Here is a 14000-nt window from a genome sequence, read left to right as displayed (position 1 = left end):
CTCCTATAACTTTGCTCCTCCCCTTCCATACCCTGTGTTTCCTTGGGACACACTCTCTCCTTTCTCTCCCTCCGTCCTCCCCCCAGGCTCCCCCATCCCTGTACCTTCTTTCCACCCCCTCCCATCTCCACTGCCACTGGCATCTACACTCTCCCCTCTCCCTCCTCCCCCACCTTTTCCCCTTTTGGCAGGTCCCCAGACTCGCAGACATCAAGTGAACATTGGCGCGTCGGAGATCATTGCCATTGGTTCTTTGTGTGTGTTTTCACCGCCCACGCTCTATCGTTCACGTGTGTCGTTTCAGTCATCAGTGTCCGTGTACAAGTGCTGAATGTTATTTTTTTACTATGCTCCACTGTGAACGGCTCCATGTTTTTTACTCAAAAGTCTACTGTTTTATTCCCACCATTGTGTTTTGTTTTTGTGTGTCTTCCTTTTGTCTATTTGTTCTACCTGTGGCCGAATAGCGGCGTAATATTGCCGCTGTCGGCTCACCTTTTGTGTAAGGTATTGAAATAACAATAAAGAAGAAAAAAAAGCACTTGCAGTCTCCAGTCACGGACACTCACCTGAAGATGTCAGGACGATTGCCAGCCGAAATATCGTGGCAAGAAGTCGACGTGATCTGACTGCAATCCCGAAATCTCATCGAACATCAACGAGATGATGATGGCCAACCTAGCGGCTGGGTTGTGTGTTGGGCTGCTGCTGCTTTTACAGATGGCACACTTGGCAACACTTACGACAAACACTATCTGTTTACTCGCGGTGTTACAAGGTAAGTAGGCACCGTTGGAGGCGACAGCGCTGTCACGCCATCAACGATTTGAAAAACAATAAGGCCGATGGCCTCGACGATCTGAGATCTGAGCAAATTAAACATTTAGGACCGAGAGTACAAGCATGGATCCTAGAACTAATGAATAACTGTATTATAACAATGCAAAGTCCTAAACTGTGGAGGAAAGCTTGAGCTGTTGCGTTACTAAAACCAGGGAAAGACCCAGCTGAAGCTAAAAATTTCAGGCCTGCCTCACTGCTTTGTCATCTATTTAAAGTTCTGGAGCGTATGATCCTGAAACTCATAGCTGATTGTGTGGACAAAGCCCTCATTAACGAGCAAACTGGATTTCGACCAGGAAAATCATGCTGTGACCAAATCCTTAATCTCACACAGTACATAGAAGACGGCTATCAGAGACGACACAGCATATGACACAGTTAACCATAAGTTGCTTACCCAGAAAGTGTATAATGTCAGTAACGACTACACCCTTTCTATGTTCGTGCAATGCAGCTACAGAACAGACGCTACTATGTAACGTTACAATCTAAAAACAGCCGATGGAGGACACAGAAAAATGGACTTGCACAGGGTAGTGTCTTGGCTCCAATATTATTTAACATCTTTACGAATGACCTTCCCATTAGACACCAGACACGAATGTTCATTTATGCCGATGATGCAGCAGTGGCCACACAGGATAAAACCTTTGAACAAGTGGAGGAGAATCTCACAGGAGCCTTAACAGAACTTGCTACCTATTACGAAAGCAATAATCTCAAACCAAACCCTAATAAATCTCAAGTATCCGCCTTCCATCTTCAGAACTAACAAGCCAAACGGAAACTCCGAGTCATGTGGCAAGGGGAAGAGCTGAAGCATACAAACAGCCCAAAATACCTGGGAGTAACATTGGACAGAGCACTTACTTTTAAGCAGCACTGTCACAACACTAAAAAAAAGGTCTGTGCCAGGAACAACATACTGCGGAAGCTAACAGGTTCATCGTGGGGAGCTCAACCACACGTTTTGCGCACCACGGGTCTGGCGCTGAGTATCTCAGCAGTGGAATACGCGGCGCCAGTTTGGAGGAACACTGCTTACACTAAGCAAGTTGACGTCGCCGTTAACGAAACTGTACGTATTGCCACAGGGTGCCTCAAACCAACTCCCAAAGACAAAATTTATCCCATCATAGGCATAGCACCACCCACTATCCGCAGACAAATAGCCGCCGAGATCGAAAGATCAAAACAAAAGAATGATCCTCGATACCCGATGCATATCCATCGAAAACAACGTGTCCGGCTGAAATCCCGCAGGAGTTTCATTGAAACTTCTGAAGAGCTCGCCACCAAGCCCGTCGCAAGGTGGCTATCTCTTTGGGAAGAAATGGTGCCACACTCCACAATGGAACTACTTGAGGAGGGATCTGCAGGATTTCAACTACCTTTTACAACTTGGAGGTCATTAAACCAGCTGCGGACTGGAGTAACTGGGTGCAAATCAAACCTATTTAAATCGGGCCGCAGTGACAGCGATAGGTGTGAATGCGGAGCAATACAGGACTTGGACCACCCATTGATTTGCCCAGATATGTCTATAACATGCACAAAAGACGATATTTTGAAAGCCAATGACAAAGCAACCTACGTTGCTAGTTACTGGGAAGGGAAGATATAATTGGTGCATCCGAATATGGAAGAAGAAGCTGAGGATCAAGGAAGTGATGCTCAACCAGCGGGTAGGATGGGCGTTGAGCTTCCACTGATGGCACAGTTGGCACCTTGCCAGCACCTGCGACAGACACTAGCTATTTACTCTCGATGTTACAGGGAGAACCGTCGCCGTTGGGGGCGCCAGCGCTGACACGTCTGAGCGTCGACCGACGCCCAACTCAGCGGCTGGGGTGTATGTTGGGCTTCTGCTCTTTGCAGTAGGCACCTGCGACACACACTAACCGTTTACTCCCGGTGTTACAGGGCGAGCTGTCACCGCTGGAGGCGACGGCACTGGCGCGGTTGAGCATCGACGAGGCGATGCCCAACCCGGCGGCCGGCGTGGGCGGCGGGCTGCCGCTGCTGCTGCTGTCGGTGCTGCCGCCGGTGATCCCGCGCGCCAGCTGGCCCTCGGCCGACCGCGGCCAGCTGCCCATGCGCCGCCAGGTCACCTTCAGCTCCGAGCCTAAGCTGGACGACAACGTCGCCTCCGCCGTCTGCTCCCAGCCCGCGCCCTCCGCCCACGGCGACTACGACGACGTCGCCAGCTTCGATCACGACGGTGACGTCGACCCGGATGTGGAGGGACTGCACGGCGCCAATCGGAAGCAGGGAGTCTTTGGCCGCATCTGGAGCTTCTTGGGGAGCAGTCGCCCTTCCAGTCGTAAGGTAAGCTACTGGCACAATTAACCACGATATACTGATGTTCTGCTGTCCTGAACTTTCCTCTTGGATCTACCAATTTATCTTTGTAGACATCCAGTGAACAGAAGTAACAGTGAACCGAAGTAACACATAGTTTCTTGATCCTATAGAATGATCACCAACAGAACACGCCGTTACTTGTTTCCAAACGTAAGGCCTCAGTGGTAACCAGGCTCTGTCAGACTGATGGTATCTATGCACTCACGTGAAGATTGTAACGTTCAGGATTATAAAACGCACTGATTGCTACATAGTGTGTATTTAAATAAGATCTTTGTGTTGTCTTGAACAAAGCGTAATTACTGAGTCCACAGAGACCAGAGACATATTCGACAACTAAAGGATGGCAAGTACCACTCACTGTGTTTTATTTGTTTTCTTTGGGTCATTGCGACTCATTTTATGTGGCCCGCCACGAATTTCTCTCATGTGCCAAACGCTCTATCTAAGAGTAAACTTTGCACCGAACGACCCTATTACCTTATGGATATGTTTCAACCTCCGACTCCTCCTATAGTTTACATCCTCAACAGCTCTCTCAAGCACCACGTAAATTATTCTTTGATGTCTTAAAACATATCCTGTTATCCTCTCCCCTCCTCTTGTCAATATTGTGAGTTAACGAGCATTGCACTCTTATTTAAATATATGGCCGAAAGAGTCAGCCTACAGGACCTGTCGTCGAGGACAGTGTGCCACAAAGGGCGCAGATTCACCACGAGATGGAGAAACTCACAGACGTCTATTGAGGCCTAAGCGCTGTAGTGTGTGAATGAGACAGACGAGAACCTACGTCATAGGGAAACCCAGCAGGAGCCGTTTGTGGCCATCGAGACGTAGCAGTGTTAAATATGGCGGACCTAAGGTCGGCCATAAAGGGAAACATTTATGGTAACTATTTAATTCTGTAGTAAAGCAGGGAATGAAGCCACAGAAATTTTATTCTGTCATCCTCAATGAATCTTCATGGTGATCCCAACAAAACTTGAATTTTGATCATATCTACAATAGTTTAGGATTTATTGTTAATGCGAAATTAACAAGTTTTGTAACAAAGACCTGAATGCTAAAATCTGAACGCTTTGGTCAATCTTAACGATCGACATTTCATGTAGAAGCGCATCATTAAAATGACGAAAGTTGTAAATATCAACTCTGTAACTTTATCTGTTTAAAAGACATAGAAAATTTAAATTATCAGTATTTTCAGTTAAGCATCAGATCATCATTTCCTCCACACAAAACATATTGAACGATGACAGCATGACACCTTATTGAATCATTAGGTAATAGAATATTTGTTGTAAAGTTTAGTGCATAATAGTTACTTTTGTTCTTTATTTATTTATCAGAAAGCACATTGGTGCAAGGCTACTGTCTGTGACATTCAAAGTTAGGAAGGAAATTTTATTGGTTTTATGTAAAAGAATTTAACGTTTATTACGTAATGGATGTTCTTGTTGCTTTATTTAGAACGTGAAAGTGGTCAGGCTTTGATTATTTAAATATGTTAAAATGTAAACTAATGTTGAATAAGCTGTAGCCAATCAGATGGACAGCTTCAAGAAAGGGAACTGCGCTATTCACTTGAGCCAAGATGTTCGGCGCGCGGGAAACGCGGTCGGAGACGGGCTGAGGGCAGTTCTGATCGAGACACCAAAGAGGATAGTTCGGATGTAGACACGAAAGCGAACAGTTCTGCTGGAGATACCAAAGGGTATAGTTCGAACTAAGACGCATAAGCGGACAGTCGGTCTTTAGCCAGCTAGGAAGTGAAACAGAAAATTTCGCGTTGTGTGGTATCGCGGGACTTAGTTTATGAGCTGCGAGCAGCCGCAGCGCCTGGTGTGAACTCTAACTTTTCGCGTAGTTAACGAGGTGGACTTGATTTTCGCGATGATATTGTAAATGATCGAACTGGGTCAAATAGATATAACCTCGAGTGTAACAGTAACTCTAAATACGGCCAGTTTCGGTTTTAGTTTGCTTTCTGAATAAACATTATTCTAGCCAAATCGCAGCTGTGTGGCCTACATCATTTATGGGTCGTTAATTTAGTTCCCGGTATTAATATTAACTTCAGACAATTTAACCAAAGGGTCAGAAGTGTCAAATTTAGGGCGTGTAATGCGACACGTGCGGTTCAACCCATAGTCGAGTTTGAGCCAAGACATTTCTACTACTAGGAACCGCATGTGAGCCCGAATATCTTTGGGATGTTAGCTCGTAATATTTTCCAAATATTCCTGCCTTCGCCGCTTCTGGGGAGAACCTAAATTGACAGCTTTCAGTACACGAAATTTTTCAACATCTTTCTGTAATACCACATCTCAAATCCTTGCATTCCAGTCTCTTCCGGCCTGTCTACTGGTACATTAAGAGCAGTTGAAATAGACAGATCTCTGGATGCATGTTGCACTTGATACCAAGCTGATGATGGCGCCAGATATCATGCTGCGAACCCAGAGAGCAACAAGAGGCGTTCTAAAGCCATCCAGATCCATGAACGTCTAAAAGCTCGCCAAAACTTATTCTGGGACTGACTGGAGTTGAGTGATTCGCTTGTGACACAATTTGGTGCATGTCTTCCTGAGGGTACAGGTCCCTTTGAATTGCTGCTGGAGAAGAAACGGGTACTGATATTTAGACAATAGCTTCCTATATCAAGTCAGAGAGAGAGAGAGAGAGAGAGAGAGAGAGAGAGAGAGAGAGAGAGAGAGAGAAGGGGGGGGGGGGGGGGAGGCAGAGAGATAGACACGATTTCTTTAGCCTGTCCAATTTAACCTCATGAAAATTACCAAAGTGATCTGATGGTAAGAGGGGTGCATAGCCTCCTATGATTTCCGTGGTACTCCACGTAGCGTGTACCAATGTGTTCTGCGAGTGGTGTCACTCACTATCCTAAGCGTACTCTACAACAAATTAGTTACTCCTGGGAGACACCACGTTAATGTCGTGTAACGCCGCATCCACCGTGGATAATGGCCTCAATTTGATGAGGAAGAGAACCTATAAGTTTCTTCAGGTATGCCATATTCAGCAAAGACCACTTGTTCATTATTGGATCTTCCAGATATATAACATTAGGCAGATGTTGATTTCTACGAATATGATTCACCTGGTGTTCCAAATAAGTTCAGTCGTTTTGTTTGGAAAATAATTTTGATCATGTTGAGCAACTGAATTGACAGTAATTTTAAGGCGTGAAAAAAGAGAAATTTCGACTTCAGTGGCAATCGGCCATTGAAATGAATCCAATGCCGGCAGGTGAAAATCTGTGCTGGACAGGGACACGAACGCGGCTTTCCTGCATAGCGCGAGCGATCACCTTAACCACTGGCCCGTCCGAACCAAATTCCCATACGTCGCACACTACATACATTGTGTCCCTTGTCTATTAGCCTCATTGCTAGCAGCCTCACTTGATTCCCACAAGAGTTCGAGCGAAGAGTGCTTCCGCTCTGAAGGTATGACTATTTGCCATCAATATGCATATATTTATATGTGTGGTGTCTGTTCTTTCGGACACGTACAAAAGAACGAACAACACACTTACACCTTCAGTTCAGATGCATTCTTTATTCAACGAACATGTCGGAAGGAAGAGTCCCCACACATATAAACTAATTTTAGTGATTTATGAGGACCACGCCAACTGTATTATTGTATTGGCTGTATTTATGTGTTACGACCAAATTCCTTCTTAGAACATCTTCAGGTTGCCTGCAGTTAAAAAACAAAATGGCTACAGCTGTAGCATCACAACGAATAAAACAAGTAACTCACACTGTCGACAATCTTATACACTGAAGCGCCAAAGAAACTGGTATAAGCATGCGTATTCAAATACAGAGAGATATAAACAGGCAGAATACGGCGCTGTGATTGGCAAAGCGTCTGGCGCCTGGCGCAGTTGTTAGATCGATTACTGTTGCTACAATGGCAAATTTGAACGTGGTGTTATGGTCGGCGCTCGAGCGATGGGACACAGCATCTTCCAGGTAGCGTTGAAGCCGGGATTTTTCCGTACGACCATATCTCGAGTGTACCGTGAATATCATGAATCCGGTAAAACATCAAAACTCGACATCGCTGCCGCCGGAACAAGATCCTGCAAGGACGGAATCAACAATGATTGAAGAGAATCGTTCAATGTGACAGAAGTGCAACCCTTCCGTAAATTACTGCAGATTTCAATGTGCAGATTTCAGTGCGGTGGCGTGATTCCTTTCTGGGATTAAAACAACACCTACTTGTGAATACGCGTGTGAACCATCCAACGAAACGTTATCGATATGGGCTTTCGGAGCCGATGTCCCACTCGTGTGCCCTTGACGACTGCGCGACACAAAGTTTACCTCTGTCACGGAACGGTTCTGTCTTGACAGTCCAGTCCAGTGTACGCAGAATGCCGTGTACGCTCGCCACAGTTCCGCCAGGCGGTCGGCAGAGTCTTTGCGATCATCGTTTCTGTATTTTCTCTTTAACATTACATACTATAACCAGACCATTTATATAGTGACTTAAACTCAACTCGATGAGGGTTTTCTACACTGAAGAGCCAAAGAAACTGGTACACCTGCCTAATATCATGTAGGGCCCCCGCGAGCACGCAGAAGTGCCGCAACACAACATGTATGGGCTTGACTAATGTCTGAAGTAGTGCTGGAGGGAACTGATACCATGAAACCTGCCTGGTTGTCCATAAATCCGTAACATTACGAGGGAGTGGATATCTCTTCTGAACAGCTCGTTGCAAGGCATTCCACATATCTCAATAATGTTCATGTTTGCGTAGTTTGGTGGCCAGCGGAAGTGTGGACTCGTCACAGCAGATCGCCAGTAGAAAAGCCGAGCAGAAACCTACCGTACTGCGACTCGCACCAAGCTGCATACAACGTAACTATTCTAAAAATAGTGAAAACGTCTTAATTTTGAACGAAAGGTGGAAATACTGGCAAAAATTCGGTATATTCTGAATTTTACAATTACAAATTCACTGCCAAGCCCGTGCTAATCCTAACACAGTCACTCGCAGACCCTTTCATTCACGTTGGCAATTTTATGGTAAAGTAGCTCCCGAAATCTGAACAGCTACTAAACACGGATTGTTCTTAAACGAAAATGCTCGCCACAATATTAAGTTTATCGGTGTGTAATGCACTCGAGTTTTTGGTCACCGATCTGATCAATATGCCACGCGGAATTTCTCATACACAAAATTACTTAAAAAATCCGTACTTTCTAAAAAACTCACCAGAATAAATTTGCCTTCACTTTAAAACGCTTTTGAGGCATATAGCATAACTAAAACCGAAAAACTATAACTTCCTTCAGAGCTCATACTACATACGACCATACCATTGAAAGGCTTGGCTCCGGCTCTTTTGATGGCTGTAAGCATTCTCTATCTCCAGGAGAAAAGACGCGCGAAGAATACCCCATTCTGATTGGTCAGTTTTCTTTGAGGCCAATAGAAAAATATTAATCTCCCGATTTAGTTCGACCTTTTCATGATTAACCAATCAACAAACAACACACTTTCGAATTGTACTTTTTCCCAAAATAAATATTTAACATTCTTATATTTTATTTATACTTTACGTTATTAACTATTTTCATTTGCACTCGAATTAGCTTTCCTTTTACCATAAACTCACTTAACATATTATGATACAAAATTCCCAATCGTCTACATCCACACTCTCTTAAAAATTTCTCAGGCTAATTCGTACAGCGTTTGACACTACAAAAAAGTTCTACATATTTACTTTAGACCACATTCACGCATCATTCATACCACTAAAACATGTAAAAAACTGTACAAACGCAAATAAACAAAAAAGTCTTCAAGAAATAAACAGAACAATTCACAAAAACATTCTCTTGACCTGTTTCCTGAAGGTCTCTGTCCGCTACTGTGCTCTGGTGGATGAAAATTAGAACTACGTTCTCAACTGAACCCGCTTCAGACCATGTCACTGTGCAGGCATGAGTCTTTCACCTGATACACAGGCTCCAGACAGGAGTGATATAAAGTCGTCACGCCTCAAGAATCATATCTACACGTATCAGGGGTCCCACATCGCTCCAACTGCACACACGCCTCACACAATTACAGAGCCTCCACCGGCTTCAACAGTCCCCTGCTGACATGCAAGGTCCATGGATTCATGAGGTGATCTCCATACCCGTACCCGTCCATCCGCTCGATACAATTTTAAACGAGGCTCGTCCGACAAGGCAACATGATTCCAGTAATCAACATACCAGTGTCAGTGTTGACGGGCCCAGGCGAGGCGTAAAGCTCTGTGTCGTGCAGTCATCAAGTGTACACGAGTGGGCCCGCGGCTCCAAAACCCCTATCGATCTTGTGTCGTTGAATGATTCGCATACTGACACTTGATGATGGCTCAGCTTTGTAATCTGCAGCAATTTGCGGAAGGGTTGCTCTTCTGTTACGTTGAACGATTCTCTTCCGTCGTCTTTGGTCCTGTTCTTGCAGAATCATTTTCGGGCCGCAGTTATGTCGGAGATTTGGTGATTTACCGAATTCATGATATTAACAGTGCACTTGTGGAATGGTCGTACGGGAAATTCCCCACTTCATCGCTGTCTCGGAGATGTTATGTCCCATCGCTTGTGCACCGACTATAATACGACGTTCAGACTCAGTTAAATCTTGATAACCTGCCATTTTAGCAGCAATAACCGATCTAAGAACTGTGCCAGACACATGTTGTCTTCTATAGGCATTGCCAACCACAGCGCCGCACTCTGCCTGTTTTCATATCTCTGTATTTGAATACGCTTGCCTATACCAGTTCTTTCGGCGTTTCGGTTACTGGTGAAGTCCCTGCTAACATCTTTGCCTCATGGTTGCTACACACAGGGTCCCATAGAGGGCATCATACGTATCCTTATTGGTTAACAACTTGCTTTCTTTCCTTTTACTCAATGTTAAGTTTTATGTTATGGTTTGATGAAGCTTATCTGTATTTTCGATATGCCTGTGGTCTGGAAGTGCATATTGTAGACAAATAATTGTGTTTAGGCTTTATTTAACATGTCTTATGTGCATTGACCGACAATGATGTAGTATGGAAGACGATGGGTAGACGGTCCGCAATTTAAGCGATGTAAATTTCATGTCATGCACGGCCATCCTATCAGTCTCACCCCCACTCTTAAGTACTGTGGTGTCACCCTTGACCGTCGCCTCTCCTGGACCCCCATCTCCAGATGATCCAAGCCAAGGCACGCTCCCGACTCCACCTCCTCAAGCTCCTTTCTGGCCGCACATGGGGTGTGGACCCCATCCACCGTCCTCCACACCTATAAATCCCTCATCCGCCCTATCCTCTGCTATGCCCATCCCGCCTGGATCGCCGCCCCTCCTATCTTCTACAAATCGCATCCACCTCCCCTCCCACACGTGGATCGTCTATGGCTTAATTTCGTTCCCACACCTTTTCCTCGAATGGATACAGATCCTTTACACCTCCCACAAACTTGATCCCCCCTCACCCGCTTGTCTCTGCCATCTTTTCCCGCGCCTGAACTCCCACATCCAACCCGCTCTCCATCTCTCCACACTCAATAACCTCGCCCAAGGTGGCTTCCGCCAACTCCCCCTCCCTGATGATGCCCTCATCCATTCCATGTACCCCTCCTACCAACTTTGATCCTCCCCTTCCTCCCCCTGTGTTTTTCCTCCAGGGCATCCTCTTTCCCTTCTCTCCCTCCTCTCTTCTTACCTCCCTCCCCTCCCCCCGGGCTTCCACAATCCCCCCTACCCTCTCCCCTCCCCTTCCCTTCTCCCCACCCACTGGCGCCAACACCCTCTCCCTCGCCCTCCTACCCGCACCTCATCCCTTTGGCAGGTTCCTGGCTTTGTGCGTGAGCAGTACATCTTCGTGCACCGGAGGTCGTCGCCAGTGCTCATGTGTGTCTTCGTGTCAGTGCTTCAGTGGCTCTCTGTTTGTGCTCCTCCGTTCACATGTGTAAATTCTGTATTCTGCGCTTGTGTACTGTGATGAACGTTTTTTATCCAATCAAGTGCACCCGTGAATGGCTTAATTTATTTTTACTATGCCTGTCTCCCGTTTTTGTCCACCATGGTGGTTTGTTTTCCTGTCTTTCTCTTTCCTGTGTGTGTTCACTTTGGCTGAAGAGCGGCGTAGATAGGCCGCTGCCGTTCTACCTTTATTGTAAAGGTATTCAAATAACAATAAAGAAAAAAAATTTCGTGCAGCAGTGCATATATGCCTCCTAGAGCGGCGCTTGGTCCTCGCCAGTTTCAGCAGACCCCCATGGGTTTCAGCTTTCATTATTTTACGTATTCGTTGATGTTCCACATTTCTTTTTGTGCTTGTAGTTTATTTTCCTCTAATTATTTCCTCGAATTACGTATTAGTACTCTCTTCACAGAGTAAACGGTTGATGACGACAAGAATAGTGGTCGAGACTGGTCACCAGTAAATAAATAAACATCTTTATGAGGTTAAGACTGTTATATTACAAAAAAAATTAACATTTGTTATAACCGGTTATTTTCCTACAGAAACAAGGTGAAATGTTTCAAAAGGTTTGTTTATATGAGAGGCAATCAGAGTTTCAGTTAGAAGGCCGTACATTCCACAATGTGTATGGCAATCAGGTAAAATTAACTTCAGCATTGAGAAAATAATCCCATCGATGGGCCAGGTTGACGATACCCGTTTGGTAAAAGACCGTGTCCCGCTGCGTGAAGAAGTCCGTAATTGCCTGTTGCACATCTTTGTCCGACAGGAATCGTCGATCCTTCAAAGCCTTGTTGAATGGACCGAAGGTGTGATAATCTCATGGCGATGCATCAGTACTATTGGGCGAGTGTTCCAGTGCCTCCCACTTGAGTTGTAACTTCTACACTACAACACTCGCGATATGGGGACACAGCTGCATCCCCTGTCACAGTTATTCCAGACAACTGTGGTTTTAAAAGGACATACTGCCCCATACATATTGAAAAGATGCCGACTTTTAAAGTGCAAATATAAATCTGACATATTCACAACATAAAACTGATTGTGAGATATTCATTTATCCAAGTGAAAACTGGTAAAACATTACCCAACTACTGGTATAGGCACGCTAGATGTACACTAGAAGCGGCCTAAATGACGCCCTCTTATAGACGCGATTCGTAAGTGGTAAACGGGCCAGCGGAGTCCGTAAGTGTAAACTAAAGAGCGAGAATGAGACTTCTGTTAAATCAAGCTGCTATCAGAGAAGTTAGAGCCGGCGGAAAAGGAACCCTCAATAAAGGGAAGAGGAAAAAAAAAAAAAAACAGGGAAAAGAGGCATCATAGCGGATCAGAAAATCCTTCGAAACAGGTTCTGTTACGAAAATAGATTTGTTCATTTAACAACTGATGTGGGCAGTGTTTTAATTAGTAAATATTTTGAGCTCTTAAAGTTTATCCAGGTTATATCCTTAAGGAACACCATGGAAAATTATTAAACGTGGTCGGTTATTGTTTAATGCAGCTAAAAATATCAAGATGTTGACCTAATTGTACCACTGTCCTACGCATTTATTTTAAAAGGAGCACCAATATGTGTTTTATTAATGACCATGTTACAGTGGCCCCTAAAGCTCACATCAAAAGATGTATCTATTTGCCGTACGTAAAATTTCAGACAGTCGCCAGATTTTATCTCATACACGATCACTGTATTCCAGTAAGGCAATGTGCCAAGGTTGTTTATTTATTGTATACTCGTGTTATGAAAGCTTGTGGCTCGTTGCGGTCGTATAAGGATTATAATGAAGTATAATTTGGTTTTATCTCAGTATATGGCCTCCCAGATTTTGTTTCATTCTTTGAAAGTAATCGTCATTGACTTTGATAGTTAAGATTACTTACATATAAAATCCATTATTACAATTTAGACAATTTAGCAATTTACAGATGGAACACAGTTAAAATTTCGTGCGTAAGTACATTTCAAAATGTTATCTGTCATCGTATGAAATATAGGCTGATCATTTCACGTTATTATTTCTGGCACAAGTAAAACGAATGATCGTGTTCACAGTTGGATGGCAAGTGAAGCTATTTTTACCATCAGTTTTTTTTTTTTTTTGGTAAGAGTTCCCTTCCAGTCCTTACTTCTTTACAATTGTCCCAGAATCCATGTGTTTGTGATGTTTGATATGTATCTAGTTTTTCCTTTTATTGCCCAGCAGTCGCTCTTGTAGTCATTAGAACCAAAAATTTTGTCAGAAGTTCATTTTGTGTTTCTTTCAAATGTTAGGCAAATATTTTTACGTGTCCATGGTGAGAGCCACTGTAAATCGTTGCGTGCGTCTCCCTCAGTAAGCAACCGCCATAGCCATCTCCACCATACGCTGAATCACAATAACTTTTAATTAAATTAGAACACGATGGAGTAAGAGGAAACACCGAAAAACTCTTCAGATCGTATCTGTTACAGAAAACAAAAGTTGTCAATAGGAAAGTGCCCTGTATTGAACGATCATTCAGTATCCATGTTCGAAATGACTATTTAGTGTCCCACAAGGTTCCATCCTATGGCCCTTCCATCAGAAGCATTACAAAATGCCAAGTTTGTATTGTTCCGAGATCGCACAAACATTGTAATGAATAGAAAATTGTCCTTCGTTGGGAAAGATCTGTTAACGAAATTTTCATGGACGTTAATAAACAGTTCTTCGCCATTACTCTTTGAAAACACACACTACGTGCATTCCAGGACTTTAAGCAGGTTTTTCCCCAGTATGCGACATC

General features: G+C 44.3%; 1 protein-coding gene across 1 annotated transcript in view; it reads left to right on the top strand.

Moving 5' to 3' along the window:
- Positions 1–14000, top strand: part of LOC126417051 (gamma-aminobutyric acid type B receptor subunit 2) — a 430259-nt gene that overhangs the window by 339453 nt on the left and 76806 nt on the right. Inside the window, exon 17 of the mRNA XM_050084943.1 lies at positions 2767–3171. Within this exon, the coding sequence (XP_049940900.1) occupies positions 2767–3171 (405 nt within the window). The remainder of the gene's footprint in view (positions 1–2766; positions 3172–14000) is intronic.

The sequence above is a fragment of the Schistocerca serialis genome, chromosome 8, assembly GCF_023864345.2.
Source record: "Schistocerca serialis cubense isolate TAMUIC-IGC-003099 chromosome 8, iqSchSeri2.2, whole genome shotgun sequence".
Lineage (NCBI taxonomy): Eukaryota > Metazoa > Arthropoda > Insecta > Orthoptera > Acrididae > Schistocerca > Schistocerca serialis.
Note: the sequence above shows the minus strand (reverse complement) of the source record. Positions and strands in the feature narration are given on the sequence as shown.